The sequence below is a fragment of the Hibiscus syriacus genome, unplaced genomic scaffold (genome assembly GCF_006381635.1).
Source record: "Hibiscus syriacus cultivar Baekdansim isolate YM2019G1 unplaced genomic scaffold, ASM638163v2 tig00110321_pilon, whole genome shotgun sequence".
Lineage (NCBI taxonomy): Eukaryota > Viridiplantae > Streptophyta > Magnoliopsida > Malvales > Malvaceae > Hibiscus > Hibiscus syriacus.
In genome coordinates, this window is record NW_024062680.1 from 1,858,207 (window position 1) to 1,881,612 (window position 23,406).

The following is a 23,406-nucleotide window of genomic DNA, read 5'->3' on the forward strand; positions in this document are numbered from 1 at the left end:
TGTGACAGACATAAAGAAGAGACCCTACAATGCTTCGATATTTAGTTGTATTCAAGAGAAGATCACCTTCCTCGTGAGAGAGCTTGGAAGACACGATCATCGGGTAGCACAACCTGTAGCATTCTTCATACCAGTCTTGTCTAAGAGCTCAAGAATAAATTTTTTTGACTCGAAAAATCGGATTCATTAGAACGTTTGATCTCAATACCCAAAAAGCAACTTAAATCACCAAGATCCTTAAGAGAGAATCTATCTTTCAGCATGGACACAACTTCTCTTATTGCATTTGAAGACTGGCATGTAATAACTATATCATCAACAACAATATCTGGCGGCGTTGCAACAGCACCGGTGAGCAGGTGTTTCAAGCGGTGACTACGAATGGTAAACAAGATAAGCTGCTTCCAAAGTAGGAAATTCATTTCATCAAGGACGACTTTTACTTTATTATGAGAGAAAGATTTGGCACTGCTGGAAGGAAAATCCATCAGAAACAGCCAACTGGGGAGCCACAAACTCAAGCAACGGAAGCCAAACGAAAAACTCCAAGACCATCAGCGAAAGATACCATATTAAAATACTGGAAATGAATAACATTGTTGTACATTGTGGTATATGAAATACAAAGGTAAGCATCCTTTTTACACAAACTGCATGCAAGCAGCTAACCTAACAGTCATGCAACAAACTCATAACCACTAAACGTCTTCAGCACTCAAGCTCCACGTGTAACAATTGGTTACAGCTATTATAACTCTAATACGGCATGACAAAGAACTACTCTGCTAAAAGCATCATCCAACTCCTCAGTGCCATTCTTCTCTAGTTTCAGTTCCATCTCTACTTTCTCAGCACGGAAGCAGATGGATTCAAGGTCCATCCTGAGTTCATCGATCAACGATATCCAATCACTTTCCATTTCCATTCATCTCTGTCTTTCCCTCTCAAGTTCTTCCTCACTGTAATTACGACCGTCTACACTTTTTTGCAATTGAATGGAAAGTGACAATAAAGAGGACCTCAATTTTTCAGTAGACGTGTTTAGAGATGGAGCGGCAGCATATGAGTGCAATTTGCTCTTCAATGTTTCAATTTCCCGAAGAAATGCTTCCTTCTCAGTCGCATCAAAATGTTCTTTTCCGTTAATACCATTGTTGGACTGCTCAAATGGTATTATTTCTGAAAGAGATTCAATCTTGCCTTTTCTCATTGCTAAACCGTGGAATATATACATGATTACAAGAGATCAATTAGGCTACAATTAAGGAGATTACAAGAGATCAATTAGGCTACAATTAAGGAAACAAAGATATACATTCCAAACTAATGATACACACTATAAATAAAATATATTGAACATATATTCTAACACTCCCCTGCAGTCTTAGCGGAAGGTTCACGTACGCTAAGGCTGTCTCAAAAATCATCGAACAACACCCGCGGAAGTCCTTTCGTAAAGATGTCTGCAATCTGATATCGGGATGGAACATGAAGAACTCGTATCTCGCCCTTAGCGACCTTTTCACGAACAAAATGAATGTCCATCTCAATGTGTTTGGTGCGTTGATGTTGCACCGGATTACCTGACAAGTAAATAGCACTCACATTGTCACAATATACGAGGGTAGCTTTCTGAATGGGACAATGTAGCTCAAGTAACAAATTTCTGATCCAACAGGAGTCAGAAACCACATTAGCAACCCCTCGATACTCAGCCTCTGCACTAGAGCGTGATAATGTCGGCTGCCTTTTGGAGGACCACGAGATCAGGTTGTCCCCAAGGAAGACACAATAACCTGAAGTTGATCTTCTTGTGTCTGGGCACCCTCCCCAATCTGCATCAGTGTAAGAAACAAGCTTGCCAATAGAAGATTTATACAGATGCAAACCGTAGGACAAAGTACCCTGTAAATAGCGTAAGATACGCTTTAGAGCACCCATATGCGCATTGCGCGGATTGTGCATGTGAAGGCACACTTGTTGAACTGCATAAGATATGTCAGGTCTCGTAAAAGTGAGATATTGGAGAGCACCTGCAAGACTCCGATACTTAGTGGGATCCTCATATGGAGCATCGTGAGTGGCACTAAGTTTAGATTTCGTGTCAACTGGTGTGTGACATGAGCTACAGTTAGCCATGCCAGCCCTGTCAATGATATCTGCAGCATATTTTTTTTGAGACAAAAATATACCATTAGCATTACGAGTCACAGCAATCCCCAAAAAGAAACTCAAAGGACCTAAGTCCTTCATTGCAAATTCAGAACCCAACATAGCCATAAAATGCCTCCGCAAGCGATCCGAAGACGCTGTTAGAATGATATCATCAACATATAGCAGAATATAAGCAATATCAGAGCCCTGTCTGTAGACAAATAAGGAGTGATCAGATTTACTATGAATGAACCCAATAGTGGCAACAAATTCTGCAAATCGCTGATACCAAGCTCGAGGAGCCTGTTTTAGGCCATAGAGAGATTTCCTTAATAGACATACATGATCAGGGCGACTTTTGTCGCGAAAACCCATTGGCTGATGCATATAAACTGTTTCGTTGAGATAACCATGTAAGAAAGCATTCTTGACATCCAATTGATGTATGGGCCAAGAGTGAGAGAGAGTAATGCTAAGAACAGTACGAATAGTTGTCGGTTTTACAACTGGACTGAAAGTCTCATCACAATCAACACCCTGCTGCTGTGTCTTGCCATCACCTACAAGACGAGCTTTATGCCGCTCAAAAGAACCATCAGATTTTCTTTTATGACGAAAAATCCACATAGATCTAATAACATTCACGTCTTGGGGCCTTGGTACCAAATCCCATGTATGATTAGCAATAAGAGCATTGAATTCATCTAACATTGCACTGTTCCAATTCGGGTCACGAATAGCGCTAATAGGGTCCTTTGGAATAGGGGAGATGTTAGGGGTGGTCATCGTGTTTAGATTGTGAAAGTATTTTGTGTTTGGTTTGATGATGCCATTTTTTGCTCGGGTGGTCATTTGGTGAGATGGGGTAGCAGGATGCTGAGGAGGGTTGTTGGGCGCAGGGTGGTGTGGGGCAGTATGCAGCAAAGGTGGGGGCTGATAATTCAGTCTAGTTTGTGACATAGGGGGTGAGGAAAGTGGACTGGGCTGCTGGGAGCTCTCGGTTTGGGGTGTGACAGTACCAGGTGAAGAAGAGGACCTGGAGGAGGGAGATGTGTCGGACTGTTCATGAGTAGCAATTGGCTGCTGTTGAGGAAAGGAGGGTTGGGTGCTTTGCAAATGGTGGAAGTAATTTAAAGGATTTGCATCCAGAAAATCATAATCATGTGAATGTGGCGTGTGAAGTTTGGAAAAAGGGAATTCATTTTCAACAAATCTAACATGTCGACATATTATGATTTTTTCATTTGACATATCATAGCACTTTGAACCTCGATGATTTGGCGCAGGGCCAAGATAGACACAAGGGGTGGACATTTCTTGCAATTTGTGGATAGAAGTAGAAGGAAACAAAGGAAAACATAGACAACCAAAGACGCGCAAATCCGAGTAGATAGGATCACATTGATATAAAATCTGAGTGGGAGATTTAAAACCTAAGACTTTGGTTGGAAGTATGTTTAGGAGGTATGTGGTCATTTCTAAAGCATGATGCCAAAAAGAGATGGGCAAGGAGGCATGAGCAAGTAAGGTCCGGATGATGTTATTGATTGATTTTATGTGTCGTTCGGCTTTTCCATTTTGAGGAGATGTGTGAGGACATGAGAGACGAAACATCATGCCATGGTGATCAAAGAATTCTTTAAGAGTTCCATTAATATACTCTGTGCCATTGTCACATTGAAAAGTCTTAATGTTACGTTCAAATTGAGTTCGGACAAGTCTATGAAAGGATATGCATAAGTGTTTAACCTGAGATTTCTTTGCAATAGGAAATGTCCATAAGAATTTGCTGTAATCATCAAGGAATAAGACATAATAACAGTGGCCAGAAGAACTAGCAATGGGAGAAGTCCATAGATCACTATGAACAATATCAAAGGGAAGAGCAGTAGACGACAAAGAGTCATAAAAAGGTAACTTTGAGTGTTTCCCGAGAGGACACGAGGAGCAATAAGTTTTACAAGCCTTATTACAATCAATAAATTTTTTTACTACTTAGAGACCTAAGAACAGCAACACCAGGATGTCCTAAGCGATTATGCCAGAGATCTGAAGAAACAGCAGTAAAGGCGGAATGATTGACAGGAGAAGTGGCTTGAGTGTTTGAAAAAATTGGATAAAGGTCACCGGTACTGTCACATCTCACTAGTTTGGCTCTCGTCTGTAAATCATTCACAGAAAATCCAAAGGGATCAAATTCAACCGAAACCATATTATCAGTTGTGAACTTACGGACAGATATTAAATTCTTAATTAATTTTGGAGCATGCAACACATTGTTTAAGGTAAATGGAGGGTACGGGAAGGGCAAAGTAGTACTACCGTGACCGACAATTGGAATTAAATGTCCACTACCAACAACAATGTTATTATTTTTAATGCTCGAATTGACATAAGATGAAAGAATACCTTGGTCCACTGTCATATGAGATGTAGCTCCAGTGTCCATATAATAATTCCCATCCGGTTGCGAAATTGAGAAAGCATGCATAGCCGCCTCAATATCCGTAGGTGTGTATGAAGGGGCCATGGCACTATAAGCCTGTGGACGTTGGCCCAGAATACCTGGCCTAGGAGGCCTAGTACCGGAGGGGGTAGCAGCTGGTCTATGAGCCCATGAAGCTGCTGGATATGGGCAGGGAGGATTGGGCCATTGAGCTAGCCACGGGGTCCAGGATGCCGGCCAAGAATATTGACCCTGATGCTGCCATGTTGGTCCAGATGCCTGCCCAGATTGCTGTTGGGTTGGCCCATTAGCATTACGTCCTTTTCCAGAATTTTTGGTCTTTTTTTGCTTAGTGTTTCTGGAATTCGAACGGGAGCCGTCAGTGTTCTGCTGGGTGGTGGAGGTTGAGACAAGGACCGTCTGTGGGCGGTTGGTGGAACCTCCCTCCTTAGCTAGGCGGTTTTTGATGGTCCGCTCAGCCAATTTTAGACGAGATCGACAACTTTCGAACGAAGGCAGAGGTTCTTGATTTTGAATGAAATCCACGGTCCCGACATAAGCTTCTGGGAGCCCAGCTGTGAGCTTGAGAATGAGTCGGCTGTTGGGAATCGGAGCATCAACGTCAGCGAGACGATCGGCAAGTGATTTGATGTGATTACAATAGCCATCAATTGATGAGAAATTCTCAAAGTCGAGGTCAGCAAGCTCTTGTTCGAGATGAGAGGCTCGTGAGGCTTTATTGTCTTGAAACATAGACTCGAGACGAGCCCAAGCACCATGAGCAGTGTCGTATTTGAGAAGAATAGCATGAAGAAGATCCGTGGAAATGGTTCCATAGATCCATTGAAGGACTACAACGTCCAACCGTTTCCAAAGAGCAGGATCAGCGGCTATAGAGGCTTCATATGCAGCCTTCTCCATCGCCTCTGTAGGAGGAATAATATGATTATGGAGATCGTGAACCCTAACAAGCACCTTAAAAAGGGCGGCCCAAGAGTGATACATTCCATGATCGGCGTCCAACGTGATGGGAACAAGAGACTTAACATTGGTGATGGTCAAAGCTGGATGAAATTTTGGTGTTTCAGCCATGAAAAAAAGTAGTGCATCGGAAGAAGAAAGAAGAAAGATAGGCAGAGGAAGAAAGGAGGGCTGAATGTTAGGAGAGAAACCAAAAAATAGAAACCCTAAAGGGGTAACAAATATTATTACCAGATGGTTTAACTGCTCAATTTTAAAGGCTACTTGCTCCTTATAAATAGTTTCAAGTGTTTTTTTTTTGGTGGCTTCTTCCAAATCACTTGTTACAGCCTTAAATTGAAGCAACAAAACTAATAAGTGTACAATAACAACCAACCCATAAAAGAGATCATGTTTCAACAATACAACATATTGAGTTCTCGCCGTCTCTCTGTTTGTTATCAACTGCTACAAATCCATGTCTTCAAGCTATCCTGAACCCCATGAGGGTTGTTGTCAAACTTCCTTTGGCAAGAGAACAAAGTAAAGAGGAAGAAGTCAAACATGCTCAGTCAGTTAGTTTAACGTGTGATGTCAGCATTCTGCTACAACAATAACAACCGTAAACGGAGTGACCGATTTCTAACAAATCCCTTGTTACACATTGATGACCATTTGTTATAATTTACCCTAAATTTAATAATTATTTTATATATTTTAAAATTTTTAATTATTAAATAATCGTTTTAGTATAATTTTGCATATTAAAACCCTGCCTGAAAGAAGGAAAACTACAACAGATATCAATAGGGTGTTTACATCATATATCAGACCAGAAGAATCATACTCATATTCCCCGCCAAAAGATCCAATCCAACTTCCTCTCTATCCCAAAAAATCAGGGAAATGTCGAAACGAAAGCCCACCAGAGCCCCGGCCACCGACGATCCACCGCACCTGCAACCAGGCTCCCAAATTGAGATAAGTTCCAACGACCCTGGGTTCCGAGGTTCATGGTACACCGGCGTAGTAATCAAGCGTACTCCTTCTAAGAAACCCAACAACAAATTCGTTGTCGAGTACACCCATCTTTTCGAAGACGAGGCGGGTACTAAACCCTTGAGGGAGACCGCTGATGCTGTGGATTTACGCCCTCCGGCCCCTCGAGAAAAGGTCAGGAAATTCAAGTTTAGTGAAGAGGTGGATGCCTTTCATAATGATGGGTGGTGGGAAGGGGTGATTACTAAGGAGTTGGAGAATGGGAGGTTTCATGTTTACTTTAAGAGGTCCAAAGAGCAATTGGAGTTTGGTGAGGACCATTTGAGGCTTCATAGGGAGTGGATTGAAGGGACTTGGACTCCACCCCTGCAGGAAGATAAGCAAGTGAAAGAGGTAAATTACTATTTCTTTAGGTTTTCTAATCAGTTTGATTGTTGTAATTGGAAGTACAAAGATATAAAAAAAATGCTGAAAAGTTGGAATTTATGATTTGCTTATTGTAACTAGTTCAGAATGTTTGTAAACTGATATGTGCTACCGCTGAATATAAACTTCAATTAATATGCTATTAGAATTAGATGCAAGTTATTCGGTTTTCTTGATGAAATATTTACTCATTGAATGTACGAACTTGGAAGTCATTATATGAATTTTTTTTCTCAACATTGCTTGTAATTTCTTATCTTAGCTGTTCTAGATTTTTTGTACTTTGTGAGTAAATTGATGGATGCGTAATTAACAACAAAATAAATGTAAAAACTTTCTAGTCCAACGAAGCAGTGACTGAAGGAAAGATGGAATATGACAAAGTTGTTGCCCGAGGGAAGCTAGAGAGTGATAATACAGGAAGCAAAAAGAAGGATGATAACTCAGCAAGCAAAAAGAAGTTAAAGCCTGATTTGGCTGAGCTAGAGTGTGATAATACAGCAAGCAAAAAGAAGGGTGATAATACAACAAGCAAAAAGAAGTTAAAGTCTGATTTGGCTGAGCTACAGTGCGATAATACAGCAAGCAAAAAGAAGGGTGATAATACAAAGAGCAAAAAGAAGTTAAAGTCTGATTTAGCTGCGAATGGGAGGAAATTCGAGTCTAACAAGATAACAAAGTATCGCGAGGGGGAATGTGTTGAAGTGACCAGTGATGAAGATGGTTTTGAAGGTGCTTGGTTTACCGGAACTATTGTTAAAGCAGTGGGGAAGCACAGGTACCTAGTTCAGTACGATTGCTTGAGAACTGACGATGACACTGATTTCTTAAAAGAGGAGTTTGATGCCCTGCACATTAGGCCTTGTCCACCCGAAATTTTTATGGCCGATGCGTTCCAAAAGCTTGATGAAGTTGATGCTTTCTACCTTGATGGCTGGTGGGTGGGTGTGATTTCTAAGGTTATTAATTCTGTTTCCGAGACAAAATATGAAGTCTATTTCAAAGCTACCCAGGAGGAAATGAAGTTTAAACATGCCGAGTTAAGGATGCATCAGGACTGGATTAACGAGAAATGGGTTACTGCTTCTAAGGTATAACACTCTATCCCCCTTCAGCACGTTTGTAGATATTTGTTCTTGAATGGTGTTGCAGGAGTTTTGCCGTGTAAGCATGGTTTAGGCCATTATTCCTGAATCTTTATCAACTATTAAAAATCCGATCTCACATTCTGGCGTTTTTTTCCTAAACACCTGCAATTAACAAATTCTTGAATGGATGCATGAGAGTTTGAACGTGATTATGTACTATTGGACACGAGTCGACAATTAATAATTACACGCTTGCTAGTCAAATGATGTCAACTTTTTCCACCTTTCTGATGTAGTTAACCGTTGGTAATGCTCATAACGTGGCTTATTAAACACCAGTTCTTTTGAGTTTTGATTTGACGACTCAGGAAATGTAGTTCATGCACCAATTATGAAAGTACAAGTTCTTCCTTTTTAACTTATTTTTTGGTTGATTGTGATTTGCTTCTACTCAGGCATTGAAGTCTTAGTTACTGCAGAAGGAGAGGTAACAATACTCCGGCTTGGGGCGTTTTACGATGCAATCAAAGTAAAGCCAAATCTTTTCTGGTTTGCAGCTGTTGTATTTGGAGCTGGTGGTTGCTTGTGTAACCAATTTTAGGCATGTATAGGCATTTTTTTTAGAGACTGAAGGTAACTTAACTCGCAAGCTGAACTTGAACTAAGTAGAGCATACTAAAACATCTATATGTAGGTATGGGTAGCGTACTCTTTTCTGTCGAGGTCTCAGGGATTAATGATGCATTAGTTTATCCTACAATCTGTGCGTGGAAATCTTTCAAGGTTTAAATATGCCAAAGGTCCTACTATTTTCAAATTTAAAATTTAATCTTCATACTTTAATTTTACAATATTGTTTTTTAATATTATTTTTATATAAATATAAGTGTATATTTTTTTTGGTACAAAAAATATAAGTCAGAGGTGGCTCCCCCAGTCTAGGGTCAGGGTATACCTAAGACCTAATTGGGATTTACATAGGACTTTACAGATTGCTCAAATTTTTGAATCACAACCACTTCTGCCAACACTAATTGGCAAATATAAGTGTGTATATATATATATATAAGTATCTGGAAATAAATATATAACGAAACAAATCGTTATCATCATGTATGCATATCAAAAGAAAAACAATATATTCACATGTTCCATACTAATTATTTTGTTAAAAACTAAATTTTTTAAGCAAAAATAATATAAAGGTTCATAACATATCTAAATTAATTAAATGTAGGTTGTTCAAACATCAAAATAGAGTTGTCCATTTTTAACTTAAAGGTTAGGACTTTATTGCAGTAATAAATTTTGTTGTTAAAACCGTACTTTGAAAATCCAAACAAGAAGCTAAAAAAATTATGGTTTCTGCAATTATGGAAACTTATACTGTTATACAACATTTTTCCACAGAAATATTGAAGAAATAATCATGTATTTTGTTTGGCTTAGACTAAATAAACGATTAACAAAGAAGAAACTTGAACATTGGCAGCCCCTCTCATAATCTTCTCATTGAAAACAGAGTATAATTGTAAAACATAAATAGGAACACCTCCTTCTTCTTTATTATTAATTGCTGCTAATGATATTCATAGATATGTAAAACATAAACAAGTGGCCACTCTCTCTAGACCTCCTCCACTTCCACAGCAGCAGCTGTAGCAGCATTATTCACTTCTTTTTCTTCATTCTTTTTCTCCTTAACAACTTCGCCTTCGATCTCGAAAGCCGATATAGGGAAAGTCCTGAAAAGCCCTGAAGGGGTCTTGAAAGTGATCTTCCCAGTGGGAGGATCGTCCACGTAGATATCACTCAGTGTGATCCAAACCAACAGCTCCTTCGTCTTCACCCCTGTCAGCTTCTTTATCTTGTTCTTCTCGACCACAGCCGTCACCTCCGTCGCGTAGGACACGAGCTTCCCGATCTTTTCAAACTTGTGGGTGATGCTCTTCTTCTGTTTCAGCCACACGAAGCCCGTGTCCTTCACGTACCCGCATTCTTCGATGTCTTTCAAAGGCAAAAGACCCCTCGGCATCCCTATTTCCTCCAGCAAAAACTTCGACTTCTCTTGGCACATCTCGTCGCCATGGTAAATCTCTGATGCACTGGCTTTTATCTCTTCGGTCACAAGAGACATCTTCGCTTTCAAACTTCAGTCGTCGAGCCCACAAAGAGGATTACTGTCAATGACGAGTGTTGTAACACCTAGACGCACTCTGTCTTGATATAGTTGTCGAGCTATTTTTTCACCCTTCTGGGCACCCAAATATTTCCACAATGCCATTCTAGCAAAGCTAAATAGCCAATAGCCCGATATAATTCTGGTTTTAGTCCCTCCCGTTACTATGGAATTTAAATTTTAAATCCTTTAATTTGAAATCTAAAACCTTTTTCAACTTAAACTTACTAAAAACACTATAAAAGTAGGGTGATTAAAACAGAATTAGACCCAAATAGCGTAAACGGCCTAAAATAGGCATGCATTCCGGACCCTGGTTATGGTTAGTCAACTCAAGGCTGGATTTGAGGTTTGGGTTTAGCTATAATGTTTAGTTGCTTAGGTGAACCAACAGCTGAGAGCAGGCTAAGTTTCTGCCGAACTACCCCTCTTGGATTGTATTTATGATGCGGTTGGGGGAATTTATTGCACAAATTTATGGGAGGATAAATAGGAGGGGTTGCCAATGGGGATGTGCCATGTGTTAATAGGTAGTTGCCAATACATTGATTTGAGTACCATATCAAGCTGTACATGATTAAGTTGTTTAAAACTTTACTATCTTAATGGTTCTTGATGAAACTTGCAAATTCATAGATGTTGAAGCTTTATTTGTAGAGTTGCACAATATTAGGGGAAAACTTGCCACTTTCATATGTATTCTGAATTCCCCTCATCTCCAAAACAAAACTAAAATTACATCTAAGATACGTATCTGGGTGGTAGGAGTGACTTAACTTTTGTTCTCTTTGTGATTTTGGCGACAAACTATGGACCAATTTTTTTGCAGATTTGAGTTGAAGTTTTGTAGCCCTGTCATGTTAATTGGTCTGTGTGTTGCTGGACAGATATGATGAGCTGAGTTCAAGTTCATGGCAGGAGAAAGTCTTTGAAGACTATCATCGTTCGGCTTTGGATAACCTAATGTTGTTATATTTACTATATTTGGTAGGAGAGAAATGATAGATTACATAGAGTTAGATCCTGACAAATTGATCATGTTATCCTACAGTACAGATTAAACATGCTGTCAGATTGAGGTTGACGTGGGTGTACAAAGGTTACCCTTCCCTCCCCCGCTCTTGCTGCATAGTGTTGGACTTGCTATAGTTTTTCTTGTTTGTTTAAATCTCATTTATAGGAGTTGATTTATTTACTTTTCCTTGGTTGTAAATGCATTGTATAGAGGATGTTTTTTTTTATGAATAAAACTAACATTTATAAAAATAAAATAAAAAAAGAATTGAAGGAGTTGTCACAGTGGTAAAATGAAGGGTTATTTCCCCCAAGTGGTTCAGGCATATTTGAGTGATTATACGACAACAAATAGTAACTCCAAAATAGATATCTATACTCTTCAGAATAGATCCAAGCTTGGAATTTATCTGATCACAATTCAGTACTCCCTAACAGAAACTTCCATGCAGTGGCATCAGCATGAAAAAAGTTATGCTAAAAAGTTTAGATCGGATTACTAAATTTAAAGAGGGGCTTAAAACAACATTTCACCATTTTTCCCAGGGGATCAATTCTTGCCGATTAATGACATAAGAGGATCCCTACAACTTGGTGAATCACCAGCAACATTGCCTAACTGTGCAAGAAAAAGATGTTATTGTTGTCGAGGCCTGCAAAAAGTTCATACAGGATAACTCAATAAGGGAAGTACAAGATAAAGAGAAGCATATAGTGATTCATATACTTATTATAAGACGATCCTTCCAATTTAATTTACTCTATTCATAATAATAAAATTTAAATTCATGACATTATTTATTTAAAGGGTTTAGCGTCTTTCCCATTAGATCAATTGATAGTTGTTTATCTGTTCTCGGTGGCATTGAATGGTGGCGTTTTGGACATTTTTTTACTGTATGTATGGGACGAAAATGAACAGTTCAAAGACTGAACTGTTTACTGCAGACCTATCTGACTCTGAATTGCAGCAAATAGTAGAGAGAGGAGATATCAAACTTGGTTCTTTACCTGTCAGATATTTAGGAATTCTTCTCTGTGTCTACAAATCTTAGAGCTAGTGATTGTAAAACTCTTTATAGAGAAGATTACTGAAAGGACAAGGGGTTGAATTGTCAAGTTTGTTTCCTTTGCTGGAAGATTACAGCTGATTCAGTCTTTAATCTTTATTATTCATATCTTTAAGTATGTTTGTATCGTCTGTTGTTTGATAATCACACGATCTCGACTATATTTGAAATCAAATTATATCAAACTTCTAAATTAAAACAAAAGATTTGAGTCCGATAACTTATTTAAAGGGTATCAAAAATTTTACATTCGACACAACATGCATCGGTGTTTCTTTTCTTCTTCTTTATGTTTTTTTGATCTTATTATCCTATATGAACATTACAACTTTTTATATATACATAAACGGCTAGTTTTATTAAAAAAAATATTTAAATTATAATAAAGATTTACGATCACAATCGTAAATTATAGACATTTTTCAATAATCAATAGGATAAAAAACTAGTTATTTAAGATCACACGAGAACCATACAAAGAAAATGTTAAAAAATCTAACCAAACAAACTCGAACAAAAGGTAGATACGAATAAATCTGACTGCAATAACAAACGAATCACAAAAGGGGATCAAGTTATTGAAAGAAAACCGGCAAATTGTAAATCGGAGTTGAGTGACGTGAAAAAATTTATCCACGAACGTAAATCTCGTATCCAAATCTAATCCAAGAGTCCAAAGCAGAGAATATCAGTATGATAACAAATAACTGTCATCTTAATCAGTTGTGACAATGCCAAATCTAACTCTAAAAAAAATAAACGAAAATAACGACCGAAAACGTGCCAAAAGACAGAGAAAACATATCATTAAAACAAAGTTATTATTAAAAGAAAAAATTAAAGATATACTATAATAAAATAAAGAAAAACCAATGAACCCAACTGTTGATGATCATTATTAAAATTGATATTGTCACCGATCATAAAAATGAAGAAAAATGACTAAAAAAAGGGAGAAAAAAAAAGGATGACGATCCTTTACACTCGTTACACTTTTTAAATAAAGTTAAAAAATGAGAAGAAAACACAAATTTAATTAGCATTCTAAAATTATGATATTCAATGGTCTTAGTGCGTGTATATATAATTTCCAAATGACTTAACAAGGCAAGTGGTCCTTTCATTTATGACCACCTTATATGACCAAGTTGCAATTGGGGACTCTCCCAAGAAGGCCAATACTTGTTTTGATGGGGATGCCACTTTGAGCAGCCCTCGTGCTCTAATCCCAAAATCAGACAGCTCGTCTTTCATGGTTATCACACGTGGTAGCCACTATATGCCAAAATGACATTCTTTAGAGGGGTGGTTTGGTATATGGAGTATAATATTATAATTAGGAATGAAATTAATGGAATATCACGTTACTTAATACATTATTGAAGATGTTGTATTATCTTATTTATATTATATTATCTTGTTTGGTTTATTTGACATAGACGTAAGATTACGATATTTAGTTGTAAAAATATTAGATAAAAAATAAATTTGAAATTCGAAAAATCGAACTGAACCTAATCAAATTGAAAATCGTGATTTTTATATTATTCCATTTTGATTTCAAATTTTGAAAACTCGTAAAGTACAATTCGATTCATATTTTATTAAAAAATCGAATCGAATCGAACTGAATACACTCCAAAGTAAATATTAATGTCGCTATAGTATGTTGAATTCAATTCAAACCTAGTTTTAGAATACTTTGGAAATGTAGAATTGTTTGTGCGTATTGGGAACTATTGTAATTCAATTTTCAACTCTAAAGATAAAGGTAAAGCTTCCTCTTTAGTATTTTTTGTTCTTATCGTATTTATAACCCATTTGATGTGTCAAAAATTATATTTATACTCTCTCTTTTCTTAAGATGGTCAATAATGTCATAGTTGAATAATTACATGACATGTGATACTATTTTTATACATTGTAGTTTATAAACGAAAATCATGTTTTAGAATTCAAAGTAATGAATGGAGGTCAAAATTTGCTTCTTTTAAATGGGTCTAATGTTCTGGGTAGGGGGTGGTTCATGGGCACATGCAAGGCACTTGAAAATGTAGGGCCATGGAGTCACATGGTGGTGCTTCTTACAAGGTTCAAGGCCACACTGCGAGGCCTGTTTTTGCTCATAAAAATCACCACCCGATTCATTCGCTCTATTCTCTATTCTTTCCTTTATGCAAATACAACACGTGTTTTAGGCTTTATTTCTTACAAATATCTCAATCTTTGTCGGAAACCCCAAATCTCCACCCCCCTTCCTTTGCCGACACAAACTTCGTTTATTTCTCCCTTTGATTGCATTTCATACAATTAAATCAATATATATATATAGGTATGACTCCTAAGCCCCAATTGATTGATTGATTAATTAAAAGCAATAAAAAAGACGTAATTAACGTTTAACAAATTTGATTAGCTAGAAAAGACTTGCATTTGACTTTTTTTTTAAAAAAAAAAGAAAAACACTCTACTATTTTGATGTACTAAAGTCACAAGTTTTTGTATCGTTCATATCTAAATGTTATTTATTTGATTGAGACCCATAAATTTGGTTTACATGATACTTTTAAAATTGTAAATTTTAACATTGATAACCGTGTTTAACTTTTTCCGTTACGATTTTTTTAAACAGGTAATTGTTTAATTATGAAATGTATTTCGTTTTTACTAATGAAGATTAAATTGTTTATCTCACCATTACAAGATAATACGATCTATCTTAAATTTTAATTTAATTCATATATATATATATATATATATATATATATTGATTTAATTGTATGAAATGCAAGCAAAGGAAGAAATAAAACTTTTTATGAAATGCAAACATAACATATGATATTTATAAAAGTTAGATGGAATCATCAATGATATTCAAATCTTAATAAAATTAAAGTACTAACAAATATTTAATTAATTGAACGAACCCATATTAGTCAACATATAAATTATTAAATGTGTGAAAATTAAGCAAAAAATATATACTCTCTAATAAATTTTAAATAAGTAACGTTCTTTATATCATTTTCATAATTTTTTTTTGAAAGATTTTCATAATTATTTAAATTCAAAGATATTTGTGTTTTGTTTTCGTGGCCTTGTAAAATAACTGATTACCCATAAAATGATAAAAAAAATATTACTTAACTAAAAATTGTGCTTCCCCAAACCTAAAAAACAAAAAACAAAATTTAATATATATATTAAAAAAGGAAGACATAACTGGAATACGATAAAATACATGAATGTAAGAACCTCACTAAAAAAACAAAGTTTCAAAAAAAACAATATAAATTATAAATAGAATAATAACCACCTTTTTTTTGTCGATTTCACGAGTTGACATTGGAGCCGAGCCGATCAGCCGACGGCTGTGCTCCACCGTCATTGCCGACGGCGAGGAACTCGGTAATTGCTGTCATGGCTCGAACTTGCATCTCTAAAGCCGCTATGTAATCGCTAGTTTCCTCTAGAAGGTTAGAGAAAGATAGTCTTCGGCAACCGGGGACAAGACGTCCCAAAACCAACAGCTTTCTCTCAACGACCGGCAATTTTCTCCTCTCTTTGTTACTCGCCGGCTTCCTCAACTTCCTATTGGCGCTGACCTTCGCTTTCTTATGTTTCCTCACCTTGGCACTGAGTCGACCGATGAGAATCGCTCTGCTCCAACGCGTCGTTCCCTTGGCCGAGACGGCGAGGACTCTGTACGCCGTGTCACGAACATCTTTGCCGTTAACGGAAGAGGAGGTCCGAGTAGAACGACGACGGAGAGCTTCAATGAGCTTGGAGGAGTATATCTGTTGCTCTCGTCCTGTTCTCCATCGATTCATCCTTTGGTTGCCTTGCATACGATGATAAGAGGACGGTTTTCCTTCGATTTTCCTCCGTTTCTTCCGTTGAAAATCCGGTGATATCTCAGGGCTTGGATCGAGTTCTGGTAGTGGTAAGAAAGAAGCCATTGGTTAGTAGTAAAACTGCAGAAAAAATGGTGGGAGGAAAGAGACGAAGAAGACGAAAAAAGAGTTTTTGATTTATCTCTTGGTTTTGGGAGGACAGATTCAATTTATTACATTTTGTATATTAATAAAAATATTTTATTGATTCTTACGAAATTTTTAATATCCATAACGAAGCTAGTAAATGACACATTTTCATATAAAATATTGAACTCTTTGTCGTTTAATTATATTGAATTATTAACAAAGATATCAAATAATAGATAGGGTATTTTGTTTTTCACGTGATATAATTTTTAAAAATTTACTTATTTATAATTATATAATTTTTTTTAAAAATATAATAAAATTATAAATTGGTTTAATGAAAAAGAAAGTAGTTCTTCAAATAAGATCAATGTTTAAATCGTTGTGAATGAAAAAGAAAGTAGTTTTGAGACGATTTTTTATTTAATCATTAATATTTAATTTATTGATTGAGTAATTTAAATAGTGTGTCGTAAATGTTTATTATGAGGTTAACTCTTTTATAGTTTACTTCATTCATAATGTTTAAATTAATAAAATAATCCATATATACATATAATATTCGGTTCAAATTAATTGATCAATAAATTAAATATCATTTATTATAAAAATATCATTTATTTTTTTAAAAGGAAATGATAAATTATCTATTAAATTTAATTCATATAATATTATTATTGATACAACATACACTAAATCAAGTATGTTTATTTTTTAAAAGAAAAAAGGCGTCCTAAATTGCTTATTTATTTTTAATTCGCATTAATGTGAATGCTCACAAAGAATTCGTGACCTTACCGACTTTTTAATTCATCCCCGATCCAAGGTAAGGTACTTGAATTCAGGAGTCATGTTTCTAAAAAAAACATAAATTAATTTATCTAAGCAATTAAAAGAATTGTTGTTATTCTTAGAGATCATGAATTCAAGCATCAACGATTACAAGGGTGATACCAATAATTATAAAGATGATTAAACATTCTTTATCAAATAATTAAAAACAAGGGCGGACCTCCATGGAGCCCGGGGTATCCCGGGCAACCCCTCATCCAGGGGTGGACCTACGTGGAGCCGGGGTATCTCGGGCAACCCCTCATCCAGGGGTGACCTCCATGGTGCCCGAGGTATCCCAAGCAACCCCTCCACAAGTGCCACCCTTAATCCAAGTGTCACCCCTAATCCAAGTGTCACCCCTGAGGCTCTTGCAACCCCTTACGAAGGCTCCTGGGTTCGCCTATGATTAAAAATATTTAAAACATATAATACTATATAATCACTTGTAGCTTAATAAAAAAATAAAAAAAAATCACTACTAGGCATTCCTTATCTTTGATTTATGGGATCATCATTAATTTGATCTCTCACTTTCAGTAATTATGATTTAATAGTTAGTAACCTTAAATAGCAGAATAATTACAAGATAAGCATCGATAAATATGTAGTGAGCTAACTTAAAGTTTTGCATTCTTATCATATTTCACTCAATTTCAATAATTATGATTGATATATATAGTGGGTCCATATTCCACTTAACTTGAAGGTATTATAATTTGGTAATAACCCTTCACAATAAATTAATTTAAGGTAAAATTAAAAAGAAAAATAAATAAATTATTTCAAATTTATTTCATTTGACTTAACATATTTTTCTATAAAAAAAACATCCCACAACGTTATAGCAATGAATGAGGTGTCTTGACATATCAAAATTTAATACTATTAAATCTGAATATCAATTAAAAGATATAACATAAAAATTTAAAATAAACATTAAACATTTAAAAGATATAAATAACCCATTAAAAATTTTAATATAAAATAAAAAACAATCAAATTCTCACATCATCCTAACTATAAAAGGAATGATATATGTTCCAATAATATCCAATATACATGGCATGTTATTTCAGTCATCTTAACTTGCCTACAAAGAAAACAAAGGTTCAAACTCCAATAGCAATTAGGTCATTAAAAATGTTTAAATTCAGTATTAATCGAATACATATTTAAATGTATTTAAACTCACACTTTTTAAAGTGTTATAAAAAACAATAAAACCAATCAAATGTAATTTAATTAAAAGATGTTAGAAATTAAAAAAAAAACAAAATAATTTATAAACTTATAAATAATAAAATTCGAACCTCAAACTTACTAAATATTATATATAAAAACAAATCCACGGCCAACTAATTAGTTTAAATCCATAATTTAATTTAGTGCTAATTGAATGGGGTTGAATATGTGGAAACATTGTATTGGATAATGAAGAAAGTAACTAATTATTGGCTAATGGGATTTGTTCATGTTATTAGCAATCATCAATTGGGGATTGCACAAAGGTTTTTTTTTTTTTTTTGGATAAACACAAAGAAAGGGTTATAGGAAAGAGAAAGGGATCGTGTTGTTGTGTTGATTGCACTTTCTTTATATATTTATTTATTTGTTTGTGGAGTTTATTATTGCTCACCTTCTCTTGTGAGTTGTGGACAGGTTTCACCCACATTGCCTTTCTAGTATCTGTCCTTAATGGAGAAGCATTTAAGGGTCTGGCTAAGGAATTTTGATAATTCTTTTGAAATGTATTATATATAAAATACTTTTAGAATATTATTATGTGATTTATAATATAGTTAGAGTTTTTATTAAGAGATACAACGTATTGATGTAATGGTACGACAAACACAACTTTATTAGGTCATAAGTAGCGTTTAACAGAGAGCAATTCCAATAATTTTATACCTTTGTTGTACAAGATATGGAAAGCTTAACAAGACAAGACTTATTGATTAATTGTACATAACCAGATTTTAATATTGGTTTAGAAATGAAAATCTGAGAGAGAATCTGAATTCCGATGAGACAGTGGGGCTGCCTCCTTGTGTGAGACAACCAAGCCAAGTTAGTTCAACTTTCAATGTCATCACGTACAAAAGTCAATCCCTCGTATTTATACGGGTAATATATATTTTAATATATAAATTTGAATTTAATGTTTAAATTAATATTTAATCATTTTCTAATTCGGTATCAAAATCTATTTTTTAATTTAAATTGATACTTAAATTATTTTTTATTTAATTAGATATTTATAATTTTAAATCAATACGAATCAAAAAGTTAAATTTATTTATCAATTTAAATAAAAAATCGAAATTAAACATTTAATTAGACAAAAAAAATTAACTAACAAATTGAATCATTGTTTAAGTGAACCCCATGATTAGAAAAGACAAACGAGGTTTGATTATAACTGTGTTGCATTGTTCCGTAAGATGGGTTTCCCAAATTAATTAACAAAAAATGATTAATATTATCCTAATGAAATGGCAGGGAGAAAGAGATAAACATTAGATTACGTGAAAATAAATGCGGTTTAGGGTGTCAATCCCCATTCTATATCATAAGTTATAACAATAATTAACCTAGTTTAAAGATAATATTTAATATGAATATATTTATTTATTTATAATCATAGATCCAACATATATATATATCGAATTATTTATATATTTGATATTTTTATATCATATTTAAATATGATATAATAATATAGTTGTTAAAATAGACAATTTAACGTGTATGATAAAATGAGTATAAAATCGACTAATAATCAGTTGGTCTAATGGGAAGAAACACTAAGTTGAGAGGGTTGCCATTGCTTCTGTAGTACTCGATTAGTCGATCAGTAGATCAGATACCGATAATTATATATATAAGAATATAGAATCGATGTGTTTATATTGTGACGTGGGCTTTGGATATTTATTTCAGTTACATAGAATTAGAACCATAAATGTATGTAAACGCAGTGAAAACTTACCATAACTATCTTCAGCTGGCCTGGCTGGTATATAGAATGGATGTGTTTATTTCCTAATTTGAGCCACACGAATTACCCAAAACATAAGGAAGGAAAGACCTGTAAATTTGAGTTTTTGAAAATAATTTAATGAAGTCTTCAAACTTTATTCTATTTATCTAATTGAACACTTAAATTAAGAAATTGAATCAATTAAATTATCAAACATAGAAATTCAACCAACTAAGTCATTTGATTTCTATTATGGGACGCACTACGATTTTGTCAAATGAAATTTATAGATTTTTTAAAGAAAAATTATTAGATTTCTAGAAATGTCACTTGATAGTACTATGATATGAAATATGACATCAACTAATCTAAAAAATTATTAGATTCAATGGTCAACATCGGTCGTGAAATTTTGAAGTGTACAAGGACTTAGTTGGATGAAAAAAATTATAGGAGTTCAATTATTTCTTTTCTCCAAAAGTTTGAGAGCTTCATGTATCCTTAAGCAGTTAAGCATATAAATTTCCAATTCAACCATAATCTTAAATTGGATCTGAATTTATTCTTGGCGATACATTCAAAATGCAGCTTTTTAATTTCTTTCTCCCGAGTTTATTGCTGGTTTTAGCCCTTTTCATGTTAACCAAGGCAGATGATCAAGTTAGACCAATCAAATATGCAATTAGCAAGAGTATCATAGTTGATCAATCAGGCCATGGCAGTTTCACCAATATTCAAACTGCCATTGATTCCATTCCATCAAACAACCATATTTGGACATTTGTTCATGTTAAACCCGGCATCTACTAGTAATTACAGCTCAAACTCTTTCACACGCACTATATATAGCTCTAATATTGTTGTGCTTCAGTCTGTTTAGTGAAAAGTTGAATATCCCTAGAGATAAACCAAAGATTCTTCTTCAAGGAGAGTCGAGACGAGTGACTATTATCCAGTTTGGAGATGGAGGTGATTCCATTCAAAGTTCTACTTTTTCTTCGAATGCACAAGATTTTGTTGCCATGGATATAACATTCAAGGCCCGAATACCTTTATCCTTTTTGCATGTTATAATTCAAGCTATTGATGTTGAAACTGATAACCTTTTTTTTTGACAGAGTACTTACAATCTTGATCCTGGAAAACCATTTACATGGCCACCGGCAGCTCGGATCAATGCAGACAAGGCATCGTTTTATCGATGCGGGTTTGTAAGTGTGCAGGGTACGTTGACAGATTCCGAAGATCGTCACTACTTTGAGAATTGCTATATCGAAGGCGCTTTGGATTTTATATGGGACAATGGGAGATCAATTTACCATGTAAGTAGGTGTTTCACCGCTTGATTCTCTCTTTTGTCTCTAAATCATTTATATTTACACTCGAATTTCATGTAGGAATGCAAGATAAATGTAACAGCAATATCAGAAGGTGTGCCCGGTTATATCACCGCTCAAGCTCGAGATAGCACGGCTGATAACAGCGGTTTCATGTTCAAACACGGTTTGATCTTCGGAACCGGTTCTGCTTATCTAGGAAGAGCATATAGGCCTTATGCCAAAGTATTATTTCACCGCACAAAGATGTCTGATGTAATTGTTGCACAGGGTTGGTCAGCATGGGATTATGTTGGCAGAGAGTAAGATTTTTGGGCTTGGAACAATCTTTTGTTATATCTTTATCAGAATTAGTGAATCAATTAATCAAGCATTGTTGTTTGAAAATATTGTGTAGAAATACTATAGTTTATGCAGAGGTAGACTGTAAAGAACCTGGAGCAGACAAGCTCAAGCGTGTGCCATGGGAGAAAAACTTGTCCCCCGAGGATTTGAGACATTTACTAAATCGCGACACTTTCATAAACCAAGGAGGATGGATCCAAAGACTGAGGCCAAGACAGTCCCTTAAAACATGTTTCTTATATATATGTGTGTGTGTGTGTGTCAGCAAAATAGATCCTATAACTTTCTTTTTAACCACAATATTGTAAACCCTTTCAGCTGAAGAAATCAATGATCGATGTAGTAAGATCAGGCTGAACTGGAAGTTCTAATTTATTAATACTTGATATTAAAAGTCAGAATATCCATGGTCGATAACTTGTAGATAAGCAGAAAATCAAATGAAAATTAAGCATATTGAGGATAAACTAATCAAGAGAGTTTCTCCTCAATGTCGATTTCCTCCATCAGGTTGACATGGTTGAGTAAGGGATCGAACATTTCAATGTCCAAAAACTTGTTGGGAACTTTTGTTGGGGCAAGAGGGTTGTCCGCGTTGTGTTTTGTAGTTGGAACTTTACGGGCAACGACCACGGAATTTATAACTTCATCGGTTGGATGGAATATGGAGAGGACGTCGAATCCTCTTAGATCACAAGGATCGACAACCGGATAAAGGAAAGCCCTAGCGCCATGCGCACTCCTGACCATCAAAAGAGCCCCAGGGGCCATGTACTTAGCCAAATGATCCACGACTCGAACTTTCGCATCCTTATCCATCCCAACAAGAGCTGCCAAGAAAACGAGATCATAGTCTCGCAAAGCATCCGTAACATCCATTATGTCCGTGGTGTGGAAAAACATCCGTCGAGACAAATCAGGGCCGGAGGAGACTAATCGAACAGCCTTGGCATTGGCAGAAGGGTCAATATCGTAGTTATGGAAACGAGTGGTAGTAAGATGGGAAGAAGCCAACACAATCGAAGTGAGGGGAAGGGGACCAGAACCCACAAAGGCAACGTTGTTAGGGACATGTTCGGAGCAATGTTTGGTAAGAATGTCAAATTCGAGTTGTCCCAGTTTGAGATAGTTGGAATAGTAAGGGAAAATGTTGAGATGGTGAAGAGGGTTTGTGTAGGATGCTAAGATGGTGGAGAAATGGCTCTCCAAGTGACCCTCGGCTTCTCCACATAGTCGGATCAACTTGGACCTGGTTTCTTGAATTTTCATGCAAAGCTTGGTGACATCAATTAGGCTGGGTGGCATGCATGTGAGGACGAGCTGTGTGAAGAGCATGTTGACATCTTCGGATGGTTTGAGACTCTCGAGGCTTGAGATTTGGTCATACAACTCGCAGATTTTTTGTACTAATTGATCTTTCTCGCAAACCATGTCGACACTATGAGGTTATGGACAACACTCAAATTTCTTTCAAAGTTAATTTCCAAAGGAAATATGTAGAGGGGGTGAAATGATTTTAACCCTTGAGAGTGCTGGGTAGAGATTCACAATCTCACTACCTCCAATGGGGTTCTTATTTATGGGCAACTGC

The 23,406-nt window shown here is 35.7% G+C and overlaps 5 protein-coding genes across 5 annotated transcripts; 2 read left to right on the plus strand and 3 right to left on the minus strand.

Annotated features, from left to right (window-relative positions):
* The first annotated feature begins 6,387 nt into the window (after window positions 1-6,387).
* LOC120117850 (protein AGENET DOMAIN (AGD)-CONTAINING P1-like) lies at window positions 6,388-8,698 on the plus strand. The gene is made up of 3 exons (XM_039138044.1): window positions 6,388-6,952; window positions 7,327-8,076; window positions 8,529-8,698. Exons 1-3 carry the CDS (start codon window positions 6,467-6,469, stop codon window positions 8,541-8,543), a joined length of 1,251 nt encoding a protein of 416 aa, XP_038993975.1. The 5' UTR covers window positions 6,388-6,466; the 3' UTR covers window positions 8,544-8,698.
* A 927-nt stretch (window positions 8,699-9,625) lies between these two features.
* On the minus strand, window positions 9,626-10,268 carry LOC120117721. The gene has a single exon (XM_039137958.1). The coding sequence runs from the start codon at window positions 10,208-10,210 to the stop codon at window positions 9,701-9,703; it is 510 nt and encodes a 169-aa protein (XP_038993889.1). The 5' UTR covers window positions 10,211-10,268; the 3' UTR covers window positions 9,626-9,700.
* A 5,348-nt stretch (window positions 10,269-15,616) lies between these two features.
* LOC120117851 (transcription factor bHLH149-like) lies at window positions 15,617-16,384 on the minus strand. Its single transcript, XM_039138045.1, has one exon. It carries the CDS (start codon window positions 16,293-16,295, stop codon window positions 15,669-15,671), a length of 627 nt encoding a protein of 208 aa, XP_038993976.1. The 5' UTR covers window positions 16,296-16,384; the 3' UTR covers window positions 15,617-15,668.
* A 951-nt stretch (window positions 16,385-17,335) lies between these two features.
* LOC120117829 (probable pectinesterase 29) lies at window positions 17,336-21,776 on the plus strand. Its single transcript, XM_039138025.1, has 3 exons — window positions 17,336-17,443; window positions 21,252-21,455; window positions 21,531-21,776. Exons 1-3 carry the CDS (start codon window positions 17,336-17,338, stop codon window positions 21,774-21,776), a joined length of 558 nt encoding a protein of 185 aa, XP_038993956.1.
* A 397-nt stretch (window positions 21,777-22,173) lies between these two features.
* On the minus strand, window positions 22,174-23,343 carry LOC120117544 (nicotianamine synthase-like). Its single transcript, XM_039137810.1, has one exon. It carries the CDS (start codon window positions 23,244-23,246, stop codon window positions 22,287-22,289), a length of 960 nt encoding a protein of 319 aa, XP_038993741.1. The 5' UTR covers window positions 23,247-23,343; the 3' UTR covers window positions 22,174-22,286.
* Window positions 23,344-23,406: the final 63 nt, after the last annotated feature.